This window comes from Chrysemys picta, chromosome 10 (genome assembly GCF_011386835.1).
Source record: "Chrysemys picta bellii isolate R12L10 chromosome 10, ASM1138683v2, whole genome shotgun sequence".
Classification (NCBI taxonomy): domain Eukaryota; kingdom Metazoa; phylum Chordata; order Testudines; family Emydidae; genus Chrysemys; species Chrysemys picta.
In genome coordinates this window covers 52,821,251-52,842,441 of record NC_088800.1, presented here as the reverse complement: position 1 = coordinate 52,842,441, position 21,191 = coordinate 52,821,251, and the positions used below count along the sequence as shown (strand labels likewise).

Below are 21,191 nucleotides of genomic sequence, written 5' to 3'. Positions count from 1 at the left end.
ACCCATCCCACAGTGGAGATCTTAGCCAGAGCTCAGGCTAGTCTGAATCCCTGGGCCAATGGCAGACACCAACGCCAGCCTCCCAAAGATCAAACTGGTGAGGGGCACACAGGGGCTAGAATTTCCTGGGTCACAACACGGAGGGCATTTCAAGGACTCACCCCCCCCCCCCCCACACACACACACTTGTCTCTTGTACACCCTGTCTCTTGTCTTTGCTACAGCACCCGCTGAAGCTGTATAATCACATTTTCCTTTATTCGCTTTACATTACGATTTCATTACACTTCCAATTCAATTATGTCTAATTATATTTGGGGAGATCTCTTTCTCCTCTTTGGTCATCCTTTCTCCTTGGTTCTCTCTCAGTTCTGTCTGCTTATTCCTCCCCTCCCCCCTCGCCTTGTTCATTCATTCATTCAAAATGTTTTATGATCAGAGCAAGCAGTACTATGTGTGCCGTTGGACTAGCTCGCCCCAGGAGATGGCTATGAACCCCTGGTCACTGTTGAACCTCCCCCCTGCTTTCGTAAGGATAATGAATCATAGTCATTAATTTCTTATTTTTATCTAGCATCTTTCAGGATCCCAAAGCACTTTGCAAATGGTGGAGACAAGAATCACTTAAATGCGGCCCCCTCTGGGGTGGGACATGCCAGCAGTTTAACAGCGCACAGCATCACTAGGCAAAGGTTTAGGACAGGAAGTGATGCATAATGCACCCAGTTGCAACTGCATGGCAAGCATAAGCAGGAAGGTTGTAGTGACCCCAGTTAGCATTTAACAGCCCCGCTCTTGTGAAAATTGCTACAGGCTCATTAATAGGACACAATTGGCTAAGGGCTCAGCTTTGTCTCATCTAAGGCATGCTGCCCCCAGGGGTGAGGTCTGATTGCAGAGTTGAGGGAAGAACACCACGTACTGAACACCCTGTATATGCAGGAGCCACTAACACCCGGGATGCTCCCAAGTCAGAGCTCTCCACTCACTCTCACCTTGCCCAGGTGTAAAGGAACCCACAAGGTGCTAGCAAGAGGAGAGCCAGACCCAGGCGCTCTCATACGGGAATGTCAGGGCTTTCCTGTGGAGGTATTGCACTCAGGGACCTGCCAGGCCTGAGCCTGGTATGCTGACTCCAGTCAGCACCCTTGCTTAGCACACGAGATCACAGCTGGAGGACAGAGTCTGCCTTTAGGTCTCTCAGTAACAGAGGTGGGACGGGGGTCAATGGGGAAGAAGGTCTTCTCATGTAGGAAAGGGGTCTATTGTGCAGGGGAGCTGGGGCAGCCCCAGTTGAGGGCCAGGGGTGTTAAAGCTCAAACTCTGGGGGCAGGAGAGAGACAGTCCAGGGAAGCTTCCTAGCCGGTACCTGTGGCGGGATGATGTCAAAGAGGTCCCCGCCAGGCGCGTACTCCTGAGCGAAGACGTAGCAATCCTCAGTCTCAAAGACCACGTCAAAGACCTTGATGACGAAGGGGCTGGAGGAGAGCGTGTTGGTGATGCTGAACTCCCGCAAGAAGTTCTTCAGCTTCGTCTTGCTCTTGTTCACGAACTTCAATGCCATTTTGGTGCCTACAGAGGAAAAGGCTCAGGAGAAGGCTCAGCAACATAGGACTCCTCCCAGACCAGTGGGGAGGTTGCGGCGGACACAACGCTCCCCCGAGAGCTCCCAAAGTCATGGCCCCCGGCTCAGGCACCACCCATCCTAGCAGTGCGGTCCCAGCAGGTGCTGCTCTCCGTACCAACCCAGCTCTACATGGCTCGTCAGGGCCTGGTCCACACCCACTAGACCTCTGGAGAGGCCTGTGCAGAAGACACTGGCCTTTGAGCACAAGGACTGAGATTTTCCTGTCCCTTGACCATTTTCAAGATTTTAAAAAATATTCCCATCCCAAATCAGAACAAAGACTTGACATTTCAAAAAAATGTGCAAACTGAAAATCTGGAAAAAAACTGATTCAGGTCAGTGGAATCGTTTCATTTCCATTTTCTCAATTTTTGTTTAATTCTCATTAGCTTAAATTTCTAAACAAAAAGTCATTTTGAACCAGAAAAGTGGATTTTTTCATGTCGAATTTTGAACTCTTTTTTTCAAAAACGTTTTGAGTGGAGAAGTTCATCGACGACACCCCTTTCCCAGGAAACGTTTCCGTTTGGATGAAAAACATTTCATTGACAAATTCCTGACCAGCTCTGCTGGGGACAGTAGCTAGGCAGGAACATTAACAGGAGCACCTGGCATCCTCTCCAAAGGGCTTTGCACCCCCAGAACTACAGAAGAGTCTCAAAGCAGCAAGCCTGGTCCATTGGGAGCTGTACAGAAGGGACCGCCACAGGCTCAGCACACCATGGAGACCTCCACGCCTATCCTGTCAGCTCACCGGGGGCAGAGGACTGTGGGTGTGCCAGAGAATAGCCCGTGGAATGGCACACAGAGTGGATCCCTGAGGCCACAGGCCCTGGTAAGAGGCAAGCAACAGGCCATGCCTGCTACTCTCCCAGTAGCTGGATGCCCCCGGCTGTGGGTTGGGGAGTGCACCTGTCATGCCAGTGCAATTTCTGCTAGCAAAACCATTTGACTTAGACTGGAGATGTGGCGATAATGAGCCGAGACCCAGCCTGCTTCAGGGGTCCCTGTCTGAGCAACTCCTGACTCCTCCATGAGCTGAACCCAAGCCGGGGTACAGGAGTCTGACACTTCCTGCCGCTGGCGTGACTGGAAATACCCCGAGGTGAGCCACTCCCAGTGGGCATCAGTCAGCCTGCAGCAGACAGGCACCAAGCCAAACAAGAAGTACAAGAATCTTAGTGCTCCCCGACCTGCTAACAGGTCTGGGCTGAACATCAGATGGCTGTTCGGTTCCTCCACCCCAGCTGTCTCTCCCCTCCCCATCCAGCTGCTCCCACCCCGTGGCTCGCTGAGCTGCCAACAAGCCTTGCCTGCCCAAATGCCTAGGCCTGGCCGCTAGGAGCTGAGCTGGCCTCACCTGTGCTTTTGTGGGACACTAGGTCCACCTTGCCGTAGGTGCCCTTGCCGAGCTCGCGGATGAGGTCATAGTGCTTATTGATGTCGGTGCCGGAGAGGGTGCGGATGGCCAGCGACTGCATGTCCTCGGTGATCAGGGGCACCCCGCAGCAGGCCAGCTTGCGCGACGGCTCCTGCTCGATCGAGCCAGCACTCATTGTCGCACTGCAAGGCAGAGATGTGATCAGGGGCATTGCCATATGCTGCCACGCCCGGGGGCCTGCCACGCACACTGCCTGGCCCCCAGCCAAGCACTCGCTGTCATGTGTGGCACTGGGCAGAGGGGAGCCTTGCCCACGGAGCCTCATGAACCACTAGGGGAGTCCTTTGGGGTCTGGGAAGGGCTGCCCCTGCAGGGACAGAGACCCACTGTGCTGGATAATTCCCCACCCACCTTGTACAGAAACAGGCCCTCCTGTCATCAGTCTAAATTCCCACCCACTCCCTCTGTGGCAGTACTGGTCTTTGCCATCACTCTCACCCCTCTAATCCCTTTGCTGGCTCCCCCTTCTCCATCGCCAGCTCCAGAGCTTCAGAGCTCTGCCCTCCCTGCTCATCTGCCCAGGTGCCATCTCGTCAGCTCCGTCCATGGTGCCCCATTGCCCTCTTCGTCTGCATCCCCCGTGGCCGTGCTTCCTTCCAGGCCACCCCCTATACATGGAGCGCCCCCTGCACCAAGGCTGGCCAGCTTCTCTAAATGCCCCCAATGGCCCCCTTCCTCCCACAAGGCCTGCCGTGGCAGTAGCCAATATCCAATGCACTTGTTGTGAGTCAACCGCTCACCTCCACAGAGGGAAAGGTCAAGCACTGGGAGAGGAGTTAGGATTCCAGGACTGATACAGGGAATTCCTGGTGAGTGGGGGGCACAGGAGGACTGAAGTGTGTAATATGATGTGTATTGTGGTAGTGCCCAGGACCCTGTTGTGCTAGGTGCTGTACATTATTTATTAGGGGTATTACAGTAGCACCGAGGAGCCCCAGTCATGGATCAGGCTCCATTGTACTAGGTGCTTCGTGTTATTTATTAGGGGTGTGACGGCAGCACCGAGGAGCCCTGGTCTCATTGTCTGGGTGCTTTACAATATTTATTAGGGGTATTACGGTAGCACCAAGGAGCCCTGGCCCCATTGTGTAGGTGCTGTACAAACACAGAACAAAACAGTGGTGCCTGCTCCCAAAGAGCTCAGTGTGTTTGACTTTCTAGAGCTCCCAACCCCTTGTAAGTGAGCGGCCATGTCCCGGGATCACTCGGCCTGTGTGTTACACTCCTTTCCCTCTCCCCTCGGCTTTTCAGTCTGTCAGCTCCTCCCTGGCTGCGTTTGGAAGTGTGGACTACGTTGCAAGTGCCTTGTGACAGGGCTTTCTCCTGGGGTCTGCAATGTGTGGTATCACTCTGCACACATCTCCCCCTCCCTGGGGCTGGCTGTGAGCCACGCCATAGACAGTGGGGAACTCAGAGGGTCAGGGAGAGCTTATTAGCAGAGGGGAGAGCAGGATCCCAACCAGTGGCAATGTCTCAGCTGGCTGGGGATTTCCATAGCATCACCCACAATGCTCTACTGTCACCCTCATTGTGCTGAGGTGGGACAGAGCAGGGAGGAAGAGGTGGCTGCTTACCAAACAGTGAATGTTGGGATACCACAATGAGGCTGTCTGGAAAGGCATTGGTGTAAGCACTAGAGGAGCATCTTTACTAAGGGTAGCCTACAGAGAGCAGCTGTCTGAGCAGGTCTGATTCCATCTAGCAGGGGGCAGTGGTGCATGCCCACACCCATGCTCTTGTCCAGCAGGATGGATGCTCTTGTGGCTAAGGTCTGGCACTGGGTCTCAGGAGATTGCAGTTCAATTCCCTGCTCTGCCATGGGCTCCCTGGGTGACCTTGGGCAGCTCCTTTGACCCCTCTGTGTCTCGGTTCTCCACCCAAACAAGGTACAGCTGTAAGGCAGGGAGCAGCCTACACCAGAGGGTTTCAGAGCCTGGGTTTTCAGGCCTGTGCAGTGGCACTAGAAAGAACTGTGTAGCTGTATGGGCTCAGGCTTTGACCCCCTGATCCAGGGGAAAGCTCGCTGGAGTGGGGCTGAAGGGGCCTGAGCTGTGTTCCTCACTGCCACGGACTTGCTGTGTGACCTCGAGCACATCTCCTCACCTCACTTCCCCAGCTGTCAAAGGGGTAATTGTACCTCCTGAGCACTAGGAGATCTGTGTGTGGAAGAAGAGCTAAGTATCATTCTAGTATTTGCTATACAATCTCTGCTGGGGCAAAGGGGGTGGAGGGGAAGATGTCCGGCGTTGGGGAGGAGGGCAGGCTAGCGAGGTGGATTTCTAAGAGGCCCACATACCAGAGGATCTAGGCACCAGGAGAAAGTTACAGCTCTGCTGCTTGTCATTTGGGTTAGCTGTCGTTGCCAATTCTTTAGCCTTCCCATAACACCGCATTACCCTCACCCTGGCAGAGAGGATCCAGATGCCAGCAGCACACAGCAAAAAACAAGATGCTGTTACTTATCCCCGCGAAACTGGCGGCATTTCTGTTCTGAAAACAAGTCAGGGCACGGAGGCCCAAGCTGCCCTCCCCCCCCCATAGTCACAGACAATTTCTGAGGGGGGCTGGTTTAGGCAGGATTCAGGCAGATGCAGTTGGGGCTGGCCAGGATCTGAAATCCAGGAGATCCTGGGTTATAAACGGGGAGCCTTTGCGCAGCAGCAAATGCACGATGAAGGCCAGCTGGTGCGTGGAGTTTTAAAGAGCAAAACCCCCCTGCTATGCCAACGGGTTTTCATTCACAGAAAGATAGGACCTGATTATGTAGAGAGCTGCCTCCAACACAATCCTAATCCCTTCCCCTAGGATAGCTGGTACCGCCTATGATCTCATAGCACGGGACAAAGAGAGACTAATTAAGCCTCACATCACCCCTCCGGAGCAGGATGGGATCTTTTATCCCCATTCTGCACACGGTGAAACCGAGGCACAGAGCGGTGATGTTAACTGCCTGGATTCACACACCAAGGGTGAGGCAGAGAACCAGACTGCCCAGCTTCCAGGCCTGTGCTCACACCACTAGACCATCCTGCCTCACGGCATTAAATACTCAATCACCTACAATGATTTTCTCACCAACTCGAGTGTAGCAAGGACTAGTGTTAATGTGCTGCAGACTTTGGATGCTATGGTGTGCTTCCTATAAAGGAAAATAGTCTGTGCCCCCTCCCGTGGACCTTCCCCCTCCACACATACTGTGCTGCTGCTGCTACAGGAGACCTCAATCAGCCCCTGCAGGGCCAGCTTTGTAGCTCATGGCCCATCTGTATACAATGTGACAAAGCTGCTTTCTCAGTTTGCTGGCTGGCTTAGGGATTTAGTAATGAGCTGTAGAATTTTTCACTACTGGGTTACTGGTTCAAATCCAGCCCAGATCTGTGCTTATCCTGTGAAATGGTTGAGGAGGGGTCTCCGCCACTTCCTCCCATATCACAAAAACACCACTGATTTCCCCCTTCTTGGTGATCTCCAAAGGTTAAATGAGGACTGAAGAGGGAGCTACTGCCTGGCCCGAGCAGCAGGTACAGGGGTGGTTTGCAGAGAGGGTTGTACAGCTGCTGAGGATAATCCAAGCATTTCATGCTCCAGGACTGTCCTGTGGCTGGGTGCCCATCGACTGCACAGAATTCACTCTGGAAATCGCTTTAGTTAACAGCATTTGGGCAGAAGAAACCAACGCTGCAGTAAAACAAGCCCAGAGACAGCTTCCTGAGCGGGGTGACATGGCTCCTGCTACGAGATAAGAAGCAACAAGCCCAGCATACGCAAACTGACCAGAGCCCATTGCTACCCTCCACCAAGGAAACCTGGGCAAGGGAAGATCATGAAATGAAAACACAGAGATGCCCCCGCCTCAAGTCATGTTCTGACACGCTGCAGCTAATGTCCTCCCCGGCCGGTGTGCAAGAGAGGTGTGTGACTGCCAAGGAGTGCACAGGTGTGTACAAATGCAAGAGCAGGGGAGGAGAGTGTGAGAGGGATGTGTTTAAGTGCATGAGAGGTGTGTGTTGCAGAATGCCCGAGCGGGGTGAGCAAGAGAGGGGTGCACCGTGTGTGAGATCTTCCTGGTATGCCTTCCCCCCCCTCTCTGGGACAGAAGCAGGGTGCACATTGGTTTGAGTTTTATGCTATTGCTCTTCCCCTTGAGCTGCTCTCTTCTTGGGCAGGTCCAGAAGCGCTGTAGACGATTGAGTCTCTGCTCATCTTCTCCCACAACATTTGCCTCTGAAGGGCCCTGAAGGGAGTGTAAGTCCCACTGGGGCTGTACCAAGCTCCCAAGTGCTGGGTACTCAGGGGTAAAGTGCCCCAGATGCTCAGCTTCTGGCTGCAGAGGCACCTGGGCTTTCCCCCATGCACTGGCCCTGCTCATTCTGCATTTCCCAAACCGGCTGTGGGGGTTCTTGTTGGGGAGTGCAAAGGGGAGCCCTTGAGAGCACTGGATAGCCAGAGCCCCCAAGGCAAGGTTGAAAGGCCATTTTCCAAAATGCCACTGATCTTGGAGACCTCCATTTTTGGGAGCGCCTGACTTGGGACACCATGGGCTGGTTCCCGTCGGTGCTGAGCGCCTGGCAGTTCTCATCGAAGTCAAGGGGAGAGGCAGGAGGTGCTCAGCCCCTGGGAAATCAGGCCTCAAGCTATCACAAGTCAGGTGACCAAGCTCAGTGGCCACTTTGGCCTAAGTGGCTGGGCTGCCTGTGATTGCTGTAGTACCATATGGCCCCTGCCATTCTAGAGCTCTGTGGAGCGAGAGCGGGCTAGGAAGTGGCCAAGTCCAATTGGCAAACATGGGGCCAGTTCACCCCCAGGGGATGACATGAGCGGGAAGTACTGGTATTCCGCAGGAAGGGAATCAAGCCTTGGGAACCACCACTGTGCTAGGGTGTTGGCCAGGCTGTTTCTTGCTCTTCCCAGGCTCTGATGCTGCTTTGAGGTGGTGGTGGGGATTGTCTGGGGCACAGAGGGGCATGGGCGGAGGAGAAATTCAGGCTGGATGTTGAGATTAGACTGTCATCTCTTTGGGGCAGGGACCCGCTGGTTGTTCTGTGTTTGTGCAGCACCCGGCACAACGGGGTCTTAGGCCATGTTGGGGGCTCCTACGTGCCACTGTATTACACCTAATAAATGTACAGCACCCAGCGCCAGGAGAGCCTGGTCCATGACTAGGGCTCCTAGGTGCAACTACAAAACACATACTAAATAATAAACATGGTGGGATCACTTGGGGTTGTTTATTGATGTTGGACCCCTCAGGTTGGACTCTCCTGCACTTTGCCAGCCTGGCATGAGCACCCTTCTGGGACATCAGCATTCTGGAACTGTCCCCCACAGGCCCTAGGTGCAGGTGAGGCAGACACACTGATCCCCAATGGGCGCAAATAGACCATTCCACCTCGGCAGCCACTCGGCCACTGTTGCCTAGTACCAAAACCACTGCCCAGAAGCCTCAAAGGGGCAGGGGATGTTAACTGAGTTGGAATGAAGTGTCCAAGCTGTCTCATTCCGTAACAACCGAGTGAGATTCCATTGCCAGGCACCGACATGCCCTGTGCAGCTCTGCGCTGACTTTCAGCTCTGCCCTCACCACTGCTGAGAGCTCTGGATGCTGGAGTACATTGCTGCGGCCAGGTGCCTCTCCCGAGTGCTCTTTGTGGCAGGGGCTGTCTCTTCATTATACAGACTGGGCAGAATTCAATTGTATTTTTTTACCCTTTCCACAGATGACAGGGATGTGAATTTTTAAGCATTTAAAATGTTTTTAATCAATTTAAATTTTCACAGTCATGGGAAATTGGGGGGGGGGGTCATACAATAATTATTTAATGATAGGAGATGTTGAGATTCAAAAAATTAAAGCTTTAGGACCATTAAAACACACTGTCAACATCACATAGCAAAATAAATATCCTTCAATCAAACTTTAATAAGTTCTCAAGCCATGTTTTTCTTACTGTGCCTCTCTGAACATTTCAATTATTATCCATGGCAATATTTTTAGTCGGTTTGGGTGTGTATGGTGTGTACGGTGAAATGGACATTTACCGATAAAAATCCAATCCTCCCAAGCCTAATGATGTGTGTGTACAGTGCCAAGCACAATGGGTGTCAATCTATAACCAAGGCCTCTAGGCATTATAAGAACACAGGTGACCACAATTATAATCCACCCCAGGCACATCTATCTCCAGCCAAACCTCCAGCTTCGGCAGCCCAGCTGAACTAGACAGCACTTTTACTGGGACAAAAGGGAAGGGTGTGGAGAGAGGAGCTTACGCCTCTCACTACCCCCCCTTTTCCCCATCCCATAGTGAGCTTCCATGTTATCTCACGGGGACTGTTATCCCGTTGTGGTTCTGCTGGCTGATGACTAGTTATCATTGCTACTCATTCACACAACAGACAGGTGAACTCCAGGACTTAATTACTGATCATGATGGGGTGTGTACCCCGCACAGACCCGGAAGGGGTTAATGAGGCCTGGGAGGCCAATGATGTTATGTGGCTGCACATGGAGGGGGAGCCAGGTTTAACTGATCTTGATGCCCAACTGGGAAGGAGCAGGCTGGTTAGTAAAAAGCCAGGAAGCTGAGAGCAGAAGGGGGCTGCAAGGAGAGAATCTGCAGTCACTGTCTGGGAACTGACAGCGGGTGAGGAGGAAACCTGGGAGGAGAATAAGCCCTGGAAGCCTAGCCTTGAAAGAAGGGCCAACCCAGAGAAGCTATGGGGAAGAAGGCCTGTGAGAGGCTGAGTACAAAGAAGCCCAGGGAAACAGCATCTAGGAGTAGGACTGTGCAGACCTTGGCTGCCAGTTGCAGGGTGCCTGGGCTGGACACCAGTGTAAAGGTAGGGCTTGGGATCCCCTACCACCCATTGGGAAAGTGGCATGAGCCCAGAGTCTGGGGCCAGAGCCCTGACTTAAGGTCTAGAAATTATTTGTGGGACTTTTATTTGTTGAACTTTGTTACCCCAAAAGGAGCAGACATAAATCTTGTGACCTGGCTGGAGGGTCAAGTTGGTGGAGGAGAGACCACCACAGCAATGAAGCAACAGCAGGGGGCGCCACACGGGGATACAGCCGCTATGCCATGCCTGGCCACAAGGAGTGCTAAGAGTGACCACCTTACACTTGTTCATACATAATACATGTATTTTTAGAATCCAGGTACATTGATTACATAGAGTTTAAACTGGAATTACTCTGTCATGTAGCAGCGCCTTCCAGTTACAGGAACTGGTGAGAATTCAAGGTACACAAAGCACAACAACCACAGAACTTCAGTGATATAACTGTTGCATAACTTCACTGTGTTGACAGTGTAGCTATAGTTTGACTGCACAGTGATTGCAGCAGAACTACAGGTAACTACATTGTCATTGCAGCATAAATACCATACCACTACATTGTGACTGTAGTGCAACTACAGCATAATTACAGTCACTATATTATATCACCAACTGTGATGGAACAGCAGGATTTCACACAGTCCTGGCCATTCCTTGGGGTGACATAGGCACCCAGCAGCCCCACATGCATACTGCAGGGCGACCTCAAGAAACGATGCCAAATACAAAAGGGAATTAAGTCCCATCCTTCCTCCTGACCATTTGGACCTAACTGGCATGGTCCCAGCCATACAACCGGGCAATAGGAGGCCAGCCTTGGGATATAAAAGATACAAAAGCCTGTGAGGCATCCATGCAGCAAGAGGATCTCATGCACAGCTGGGGCAGGGAAGACTTTCTAAGCACCACTTTGAAGGTCACGCAGTTGTAATTTGCCTTGAGACCAAGCTGACATCTACATGAAACCACACTGGATGGATCCATCCAGCATGGCTAGCACAAAATCTCCTACCAATGCTGACTTGCTCTTAAAGCAAACCTGAGATGGATTGCTAGGGACTGTTTCTTCATTGGTGTTTCCAAAGTCCTGCTCTGAGTCCATATCAGGGCAGTAGAGACCCCAGAAAGGCAGGATAGCCACACAGCCCTGATGGAGAGCTATTAACAAATAAATGGATGGGCTTGGTCTACACACAGTTTTTGCACTGCTTTCACCATATTGGTTTAGAAACAAAAACAGCTTGAGTAGTACCAATCCCATGTGTGGATGCACTTATATTGGTATCAAGGTGCTTATAGCCGATTCCCACATGGGAAGGGGAATAAGTTATATTGATATATGGCAGCTTCATACTGGTACAATTGCAGCTATACTTGGAGTTGTAACCGGTATAATTATAGCTGTAACAAAAATCACAACCCTAACACACAATTAGACTGGCGCAAAACCTGTGTGCAGAGCAGGTGGGAGAAACCAGGGCAGTGCCAGAGTACTGCAGAAAAGTAGATGCTGTAGCAATCTTCAGAACAAAAAGAAGAGCGGTCCTGACTATAATTGGCCCCTACATCTCACCTGGCTTTCAAGTAAAATAATGAAACAAAAATAGTAAAGCATCCAAGGCCTCTCTCCCTATCGACCTGCACCATGTGTAGTCCCCAAGTGGGTGTACAATGCTACCCAACTCTGAACAGTACTGCTTCACATCCACTTTGGTTCTGCATGGCTGTAAATGGTCTCACTAGTGCAACGGCCAATCAGACCCCAAAGGCAGGATGGAAACACAAAAATCAACTAGCACTGGGTGTTTGCAAAGAACAGATCTGCCCGGATAAAGCTCACGGCTTTTCTTTTGCAAAAGATTTCCAAAATCACTGGGCAAGAGGAGAGCAGTTGCTGTTATACAGTTAGATGTGAATACAGTGGCTCACGACATCTCTCAACATTAATTCCAATTAGCTGGCATATAAACAGTGTCTTGTAGATGGAAAATGGTCTACAGGGCCCTAGGCCAAGGGTTACGTTACACTGCTCTACAGCCAAAATGCTTCTGAAATAAATGTAGTCAAACTTTACTAATTCTGGGTCACTGAGAACGAAAATGATGCTTAAAATTGTTGATTGGCTCTAGTTTTCAAGATATGCTATTGGGTCAGTATATACGACCCTTGACTTGGGAATGGCGGAGGATAAGTGAGTTATAAAGGGAAGGGATCTCAATTTAAACCAGAAATGACTAAAATACATATTTGACTGGATCTATGAATAAATCTGTGACTGGGTTTGGACAGTACTTGCTTTTTAGGCAAAACAATGAATGATGCAATCTGAAGTTGGTATTGCGTCATACATGATAGGAATTGCATCATGTTATTCCTAGAAGTCATGGATGATGCAATCATAACGAAGCTTACATCGCTCTGCTGAACAAATTGCCCTATATCAGCTCTAGAAATCATACAGTGTCATGCTCTCTTATTTGTCAGTGTTTGATTTTGCAAAGGGACACATTTCTGTTTAGCCAAAGTGAGCAGAGTTGCCTCGTACTTGTGTGAACAGTGCAGATAACTTCTGCTATGTTTGTGGTGAAATGACTTTTGCATCACAAAAGCGTAGTATAACCACTATGGTTAAGAAAGCCTATCACCTTTATTTTGGCTGCAAAATTGGAGATCAGGACAAGAGGTGGGCCCCACACATATGCTGCAACACTTGTGCAACAAATCTTCGCCAGTGATTGAACAGGAAAAGGAAAATCTATGCCTTTTGCAGTGCCAATGATTTGGAGAGAGCCAACAGATCATACCAGCAATTGTTACTTCTGCATGGTGCCTCCAGTTGGGAAAGGTGTGTCAAAGAAGAAAAAGTGGACTGTGCATTATCCAAACATTCCATCAGCTATACGCCCAGTACCCTACGGAGAAGGACTGCTGGTTCCTGATGCACCAGAATCATTCTCACTTGAGTCAGACGAGGAAGAGGAAGAGGAAGAGGATGAAACTTCTGGTCCTGAACCATCAATGTCACAGGACCCACATTTTCTCCCATCCTCCTCCTCTGAACCACATCTCATAACACAAGGTGAATTGAATGACCTTGTCAGGGATTTGGAACTACCCAAGAGTAAGGCAGAGCTGTTGGGCTCCAGACTACAGCAGTGGAATCTCCTGGCAGGTGATGTTAGGGTTTCCATGTTCCGTGACCATCAAAAGCATCTTGTCCCATTCTTCTTCATGGAAGGTGATCTTGTAGCCTGCAACAACATCGATGGTGTGATGGCAGCCCTCAACATCATTCACGATCCAGATGAGTGGCGACTGTTCATTGATTCATCGAAGACGAGTCTTAAAGCTGTTTTACTGCATAATGGCAATGTTTTGCCATCAATTCCAGTTGGTCATGCAGTCCATATGAAGGAAACCTATGACAACATGAAACAACTTTCGAGGTGCATAAACTATGACCAACATCAGTGGCAGCTTTGTGGCGATTTGAAGGTTGTTGCTCTCTTGCTTGGTCTGCAGACTGGATACACAAAGTACTGCTGTTTTCTCTACGAATGGGATAGTCGTGCAAGAGATTCCCACTACATCAAGAAATATTGGCCACTCCGACAGTCATTGGAGCCTGGGAGGAAAAGTGTTCAGCATCCACCACTTGTTGAATCAAGGAAGATTTTGTTACCACCCTTACACATCAAGCTGGGTCTGATGAAGAACTTTGTCAAGGCCATTGACAAAACACAAGCAGCTTTCAAGTACCTCCGTGGAAAATTTCCAAGGTTAAGTGAAGCTAAGATAAAGGAAGGTGTTTTTGTTGGTCCTCAGATTCGTGAACTTCTTCGAGATGATGCATTTGACCATGCACTGCGTGGCAAGGAAAAGACGGCATGGAAAGCCTTCCAGTTAGTGGCAATAAATTTTCTCGGAAACAACAAGGCAGACAACTACAGGTTGTTGGTGGAAAACCTCCTCAAGGCATACAAAAGCCTTGGTTGCAACATGTCACTAAAGATACATTTTTTGCACTCTCATCTAGATTTTTTTCCACCCAACTGCGGAGCAGTGAGCGACGAGCACAGCGAGCGATTTCACCAGGACATTGCAACAATGGAGAAACGCTATCAGGGCAAATGGAGCCCATCAATGCTTGCAGACTATTGCTGGACAGTGACAAGAGATGCTCCATTTAATGAATACAAGAGACAAGCCAAGAAGCGCCGAGTAGACACTGAATAGGACTAAACTATGTACATAATAGTTTTTTGCCTTTTGTTTCATAATACATTTTATTTATATAACCCTTTTGCTGATTTTTAAAGTGTTACATAAACAGGACAGGTGAAATATTATCATGTAAAGCAACCATAAACACATGAAAAGACCTAGGTTTACAATTTATGATTAAAACTCTACTATCTACACAGTACACATAGACATAAAATGTAAAAACTTAAATATCTTAGAAACAGTAGCCAATCAGTTGTTTTAATTGTCATATTTGAATTCAGCACATCAAAATACACAATAAATAGCACATTTTATCTCTGAAGCAGACGAGTTCTCAAAAATTGTAGACCAGTGTTATCACAGCAGCAAAGAGCCAAGGGTAACAAATAGCAAAACCACAGATGGCGCGGAAGTGCCTGCTGCCGTGCCCCAGGGATAAACCACATGTGATGGGGTGGACAAAGCCCACACTGGGCAAGAAGGAGTTAACAAGAGCCTGTGGACAGTCAGTCCTGGGAGGGCGGGAGGGGGGAGGGAGAAGAGCAGATACAGGTTCTCACTCAGGGAGAGAAGCGGAGCTGAAGCCGGAAGCTAGGGGTGCGCATCTACGCTGCAACAGAACACCCATAGCTGGCCCAGGAGAGCTGACTTGGGTTTGTGGGGCTATAAAATTGCAGTTAGACACACAGGCTGGAGGGAAGGCAGCTGGCCCTGGGTTCTCTGTGCTGGTGGAGGGGCCTGCAGGAAGACTCCAGCTGGGTCAGGGACGGGCCTGCCAGGGGAGCAGAGAAAACTCTCCTGCAGCTGGGCGAGGGCAGAAAGTGCTCTGAAGCTCTGCAGTGAGCCTGAGGAGAAAAAGAGCTGCCAATACTCCCCAAGCCTGTGCAAAAGGTGGAGGCAGGAAGTGGTCCTGGGAGGCAGTTGGGATCTGCGCAGATAGGCCTTGGCTGCTTATTAGAGGATCCCTGGACTGGACGCCAGAGGAAAGAAAAGGCCATTGAGGGGGGTGGTGAGGCACCAGGGTAAGGACCCTTGCACCCCCCTGATACAAGGGGCAAGGACGACGGAGTCTGGAGTTGGGCTGATATCCCAAGGGGAGGTTGATTGTCTATTGTTTGTTGGACTCTTGGTTTACCCCAGAAGGCATGGGGCTGTATGTGACCTGCCCAGAGGACCGAGCCACAAGAAGAAATGACCCACCAGGCTGTGGGGATTGTCTTGCAATGCACAGCCACAAGGGGGCACTCTGGCAGCAAGCCACACTCTGACACCACACAGTAATCTACATATCTAAGGCACTTCCATGGCACTCACTATATCTGAGCTCTTCCCAGTCCTTAATGTATTTACCCTCACAACACTTCTGTGAGGCAAGCCTATTGTCCCCATTGTACAGAGGGGGAAACTGAGGCACGGAGCTGCTAAGTGACTTGCCCAAGGTCACAGAGAAGGCCTTTAGCAATTCAGGGAATTGAACCTAGGTCTTCAGAGTCATTTTAGGCTTCTACCCTTACCACTAGCCTATCCTTCCTCTCTAAGGATGAGCTGCAGCTGATAGTGAACTAGGAGGTGCTGTGACCATAAGTGAGGGCTGATAAATACAGAGGGACCCAGAGAGGTTACTGACATGGGCCCGATCCTGCAATCAATCCATTCTGACACAAGGGTCTGTCCACGTGGATCCCATCCTGGGATCAGGGCCATGGGCAGGCAATCCCACTTGTAAAAATGCAGCTAATATCCTAAAATTGTGCAAAGTCCAGGATCCTGGATGGGAGGGAGGAAGCTGGGATCAGTAAAAGAGAATTAGGGGCAATACCAGAGAGCAATTTAGGTACGAGTGTTATGGCAAAAGGAGTGGCCAATCAGTGCAATTTTAGGGTTGCACTCCCAGGACGAGTAGATAGCTGTCCATCTCAATGGGACCTGGCGCAACCTCACCTGAAATCCTGGGTTTAGTTCTGGGTTATCAGAAAGACATCGATAAACTGATGAACAACAATACAAACCATCCGGGTTCTAGAGGGACTGACATGAGGAAAGCTGATGAGATTGCATGGCTAAGCAGGGGGACAAACAGGGTGCAAACATCAAGAAGGGGAGAGTAGAGCAAAGGGGTATAGGGAGGAGTAGTGGGACATTTAGGCTGAAGATCAAGAATCTGTCCCAACTGAGATCTATGAAGCTTTGCAAGGGAACGGGTGGAGACCCCATGGCTTGGCCCAGGTCAAACTAGACTGGGTGAAACATTAGCAATTATACCATGTAGGGGAAAATCCTGCATTGGCAGGAGAGGCTCTGCTCTAATAGGATGTTTCCATCTCTGCAGGAATTACCGCCCTGGCACAGACCAATGGTCCATCTGTGCCCAGCTTGTCTTCAACAGAAGCCAATGCCAGACCGTTCAGAGGAAGACACTAAACACTCATAATGCACGTAAGTGTGCAATGCTCCACCCCGGGGGAATACTTCCGCCTGATCCCATCTGGTGATCAGCTCATGCCCGAAGACATGGTTGAGAGCCCTTGTCAGGTGCATTCTATCCAGGGTAACCACAGAGCCTGGCTCTTTTTCTGAAAGATCTGCTCTACGAATTATTTGGAGACAGTTCTCTGGCCTGTGTTACCCAGGTCAGATTAGAAGATCACAGTTGTCCCTTCTGGCTTTGGAATCTATGAATCCAAAATGCTCTCCTTTACTACTAGAGATAGGGCTGCAGCTAGCTTCCTCAGAATGAAACTGAGCTTCCTGAAATGTCCCATGCTCCATCCCATCCCATGCTAGGATTTTTCTGGGACGTCACATTCATACAGAGCTGTTTTCACACCACTACAGAGCCCAATTTCACATTCTCTAAATCTTTGTTTTTCAAGAAAAATACAAAAGCTCAGCCAAGCACACCCTGCAACATATGAGCCCTTAGTGTTAGCCCAGCAGTGGTTCTAAGAGCTATCCTGCAGCAGGGAGTTCCAAAAGTTAGGTCTAATGCTAATAATGGGCTTAACAGAGCCAGAGCTTTAGAACTGAAGGTTGCTGGACGGTGATCCAGAAGGACTTTAGTCACTTTTTAAAATCCCAAACTAACCATCCTGCCAACAGCTAACCCAGGCCCTCTTTGAGACACTGCAGCATAAGTGGAATCCATGGCAGCGAGAGACACCAGGACTGTGTGCAATAAAGCCTCCCTTCATCCACAGAACAACTGTCTCTTACTGCCCCAGCCACATGGTGGAAACAGCAGTGGTCGCATGGCAAAGTAGAGAGGGAGCGCCACCTAGTAGTTACAGCAGGAGACCTGGGTTCTGCTCCCACCTCTGCTGCTGGTCAGCTGGGTGACCTTGGGCAAGTCACTTAATTCTCTGGACTTCAGTTTACCCATCTGTGTGATGGAGATAATTGACACTGACCTATCACCAGAGGGGAGGGCCTGGAAGCAGTCAGCTGGGGCCCATGAGAGGGATGAAAGGTCAAGGCTAAGGAGGGAGAAGGGGGTTGAATTCATAATGTCCCACTGGGATTTAGTGGGGGGATTCCAGGAGAGCTCTGGGAGTCCGGGTGAGCTGATGGAGGCTCTGGAGAAACCTACTGCCAGGCTCATGGGAGCAGAAGCCTAGGGAGGAAGCAAGGGATGGGTCTGAATATGGGCAGACCTTTCCTACTTGCTTCAGGGTCCCTGGGCTGGAATCCAGAGGAGAGAAAGGTCCTGGGCTCCACCACCAGTCACTAAGGAAGGGGCTGGGAGATCCCCCGCAAAGGACAGGGATGACGATGACCGAACTTTGGGAGAAGGGTGTGAGGTCCAGAGTCAGGGCCAGAAAACCTGACATAAGGACATCGGGCTTATTGTTGGGTTGGACTCTGTTACCCCAGCCAGAAGGGGCAGGGCTTAAACACCACCTGGCTGGAGGGCCAAGCTGCAAGAAGAGGAGCAGCACCGCAGGCCCCGAGCACCCGTCAGCAGGGGGCCCTAGAGAAGATGAAGCTGGTATGCTATGCCCAGCCACAAGGAGATGCTATAGTGGTGAGTCCAGTTATCTACACGAATGTTATCACCGTTATTTATAGCTTGGGCTGTGACTGAGGTCGGGGCCTCCTCGTGCAAAGTGCTGTAGAGACGCAGAGTGAGCCAGCCCCTGCCCAGAGCTGGCCATCGAAACAGACAAGACAAAGGGAGCATCCCTGTTCTACCAACAGAACACGGAGCCTGAGAGTAAATGAGGGACTGAGCCCCGCTCCACAGCAAGTCTGTGGCAGACCCCCACCAGGCCTGCCACCGCTAAGGGCAATGAAGCCTGCCAAGTGAGAGGGGCCAGCAGGAAAGGGTTAACCTGCTAGCTGCTGGCAAGCAGTTCCCCAAGTCACTGGCTTTCAGCAAGGCAGCATAGGGCTCCTTAAGTACCCCTGCTTCAGCTCACCCAGTGCCGAGCAGGTCTGGGGGCTGCAGTGATGGCAGAAGCCCTGCAGAGTTGTGCCGTAGGCGCCGACTCCGTGGATGCTCTGGACCTGGAGCACCCACGGGGAAAAATTAGTGGGTGCTCTGCACCCACTGGCAGCCAAGCTCCCCCCTCCTCGCTTCCTTCGCCCCCCCCCCCCAAGCACGCTGCGTCCCCACTCCCCCACTCCCTCCTAGCGCTTCCCCCTTCCCCCACCCCCTGCCAAACGCAGTGCTTAGGACTTTCTGGGAGGGAGGGGGAGGAGCGGGGATGCGGCGCACTCAGGGGAGGAGACGGGGAAGAGGCAGGGCAGGGGCGGGGACTTGGGGAAGGGGTGGAATGGGGTGGGGCGAGGGCGGTGCAGGGAAGGAAAGAGGCACAGTTGGGGAGGTCAAGCACCCACCCGGCAGAGGGGAAGTCTGCGCCTATGAGTCGCTCCCTTTGGTGATTCAGTGGAAAGGGGAATCTGCCCCACAGGACAACGGAGAGCAAGATAGCTGACCTAGCTAGTGGGGGGGAACAAAGGGCTTCAGTCTCCTACCCTGTCCCCTCCCCTTGGGTGTGGTGGGGGGGAAGAGAATCTCACACAACAAACCCATTGTGTGTTGCTGGGGCCCCAAGCAGCCTGGCCATGCCTCATTGACTGCTTGTATGCCAGGATGCCTGCTGGGCTGCGCTCCCCTCTGAGGGCTGGTGGCTGCCGGAGCTGGCAGGGTTAATAGCTCCACTTGTCTCAGCAGCTGCCAGCTCCTTGTCACTACATATTAAAGCCTGGTGCTGGTGTGAGAGGGAAAGCGCTTCCCTTAGGAACTGGGCCTTTTCACTGCAGCCCCAGCCTGCTCATCTGGAGCATATTTAGTTATGCAGTATGTGGGTCTCGTCCAGAATGCTCTGCCTGGCATGGCAGCCACCTGCACCTGAGGCCATGAAACAGACAGGGCTGGCGGGTAGAGGGAGCTTGGGAAGTCACAGGCTCTCAGCAAGTCCTGCCACTCGTTTCCGCCAACCCCAGCAATGGAACCTTTCCTGGGCCTTGGGGACCTCATGTCCCTCCTCATCTCCATAGGCAAGGGCTGCATTGTTCTGCCTCTTCATTTCTCGCCTGGACCAAGTCTAGATTCTTGTACATCATAGTAACTGGACTCTTCTCAATCTTCAATGGATTTATCCTCACACATCCCTGGGAGGCAGGGCAGTCACCCCCATTGTACAGCTGGGAAACTGAGGCACATAGAGGCTAAGTGCCTTGCCCAAGGTCATATAGGAAGTCTGTGTCAGAGCAGAGTATTGAACCCAGGTCTCCTAAGGCCTAGGCTAGGGCCCTGGACCAGTCTCTCACTCCCTCATAGCTGACCTTGTGCTATTCTGCACACCCAGTGTCAACGACAGCACAGTGAGAACTCAGGGCCTCCTGCCTGAAAAGCGGAAGGCAAATCTCCCTTAGCTGTTAGCGCATGCGTGGCAAAGCCACATTGCTAAGCTGATTCCACCCAGGAAAGGGCAGCAGTGCACACATACACTGGGCAATCTATTGCAATAACAATATGGCATTTAGTCCATCTCCCCATCCCCCGACACAGGACCAGTGCAACCCCCTCACCCTAAGCCGGGACAGTCTCCCATCATTGCCAGCTCAAGTGGGGTCTGGTTGTCAAGCTGGGCTCCCTTCTTAGCCGGCTATAGGGATGCTACAGTCTGAGAGGCTGCTGACATGCATGGACTCCAACTAGCCACAATCTGCAGGGCCCTGAGTGGGTCCCACTCAGGCTGGGCCCTAGGAATGGTCCAGATGACAGTGCCCATATCCACTTTGCCTGCAGAGACAGCGGGTCCCTTCTAGTAGTTAAATCCTGGGCAGGGCATTGAGCAGTCAGAATTCTAATCCCAGCTCTGCTTTGTTTGCCTCACCTAGCAAACCAGGCCAAGTTCTGACAGAAACCTGCCTGCTTTGCTGCTGTGGAGCCAGGGAGTCCAGCCTCCAGGGCCATGGCCCCAGGACAGCCAGTTGGGTGGGCTGAAGGGGAGCTAGGAACTGGCTCCCGGCGGAAGCACGGGGAGTACTTTGAGATCCTGAGACGCAGGTGAAGTGCTGTGTTTTATTGAGCGGGGGCATGTCAGATGAAGAAGTGGTGCTGGTCAGCGTGTGTTACGGTCTCCCTCAGTGTCTGACTTGCAGAGCATCTGAGTCTCCAGCTGGAGACCTTTAGCAACTCACCCTTTTTGCATTGGCAATCCCTGGTTCAATCCTCAGCATGCTGGCCAAGGGGCAGCCATTATGCTTGCACTTTCACTATACAGCTGCGCCCAGTCTCTACTGGGGTGGAAAGATGGCAGCTGCCATACCAGGGCCTTGAGGCCAGGGGAAGAGGGATATACCGCTTCAAGGTGATAAACACCAATGAGCTAAACACACTGAAGTTCAGATCTGACAAGCAGGAACCTTAATGCAGAAATACTGTTGATGCTTGCTCTTTGGACTGCCCAGCACTAATATGAGCATAAATTGGCTGGCTGCTTTAAGCTGTGTTTGAACTGTCTTATCTCCCAGCAAAGAATCGGAGTCACGCTGGAACAGAAAACTGAGGGGAGAGCAAAGAATTCACAGGCATTCCTTTCGTTTCTT

The 21,191-nt window shown here is 51.2% G+C and overlaps 1 protein-coding gene across 2 annotated transcripts in view; it reads right to left on the bottom strand.

Annotated features, from left to right (window-relative positions):
• The window catches only part of SBK1 (SH3 domain binding kinase 1), an 89,887-nt gene that overhangs the window by 10,676 nt on the left and 58,020 nt on the right, over positions 1-21,191 (bottom strand). For both annotated transcript variants that reach the window (XM_065559809.1, XM_005311621.5), the window contains exons 2-3: positions 2,988-3,190; positions 1,370-1,572 (exon numbers count right to left, since the gene is read on the bottom strand). In XM_065559809.1, the coding sequence (XP_065415881.1) occupies positions 1,370-1,572; positions 2,988-3,190 (406 nt within the window). The remainder of the gene's footprint in view (positions 1-1,369; positions 1,573-2,987; positions 3,191-21,191) is intronic.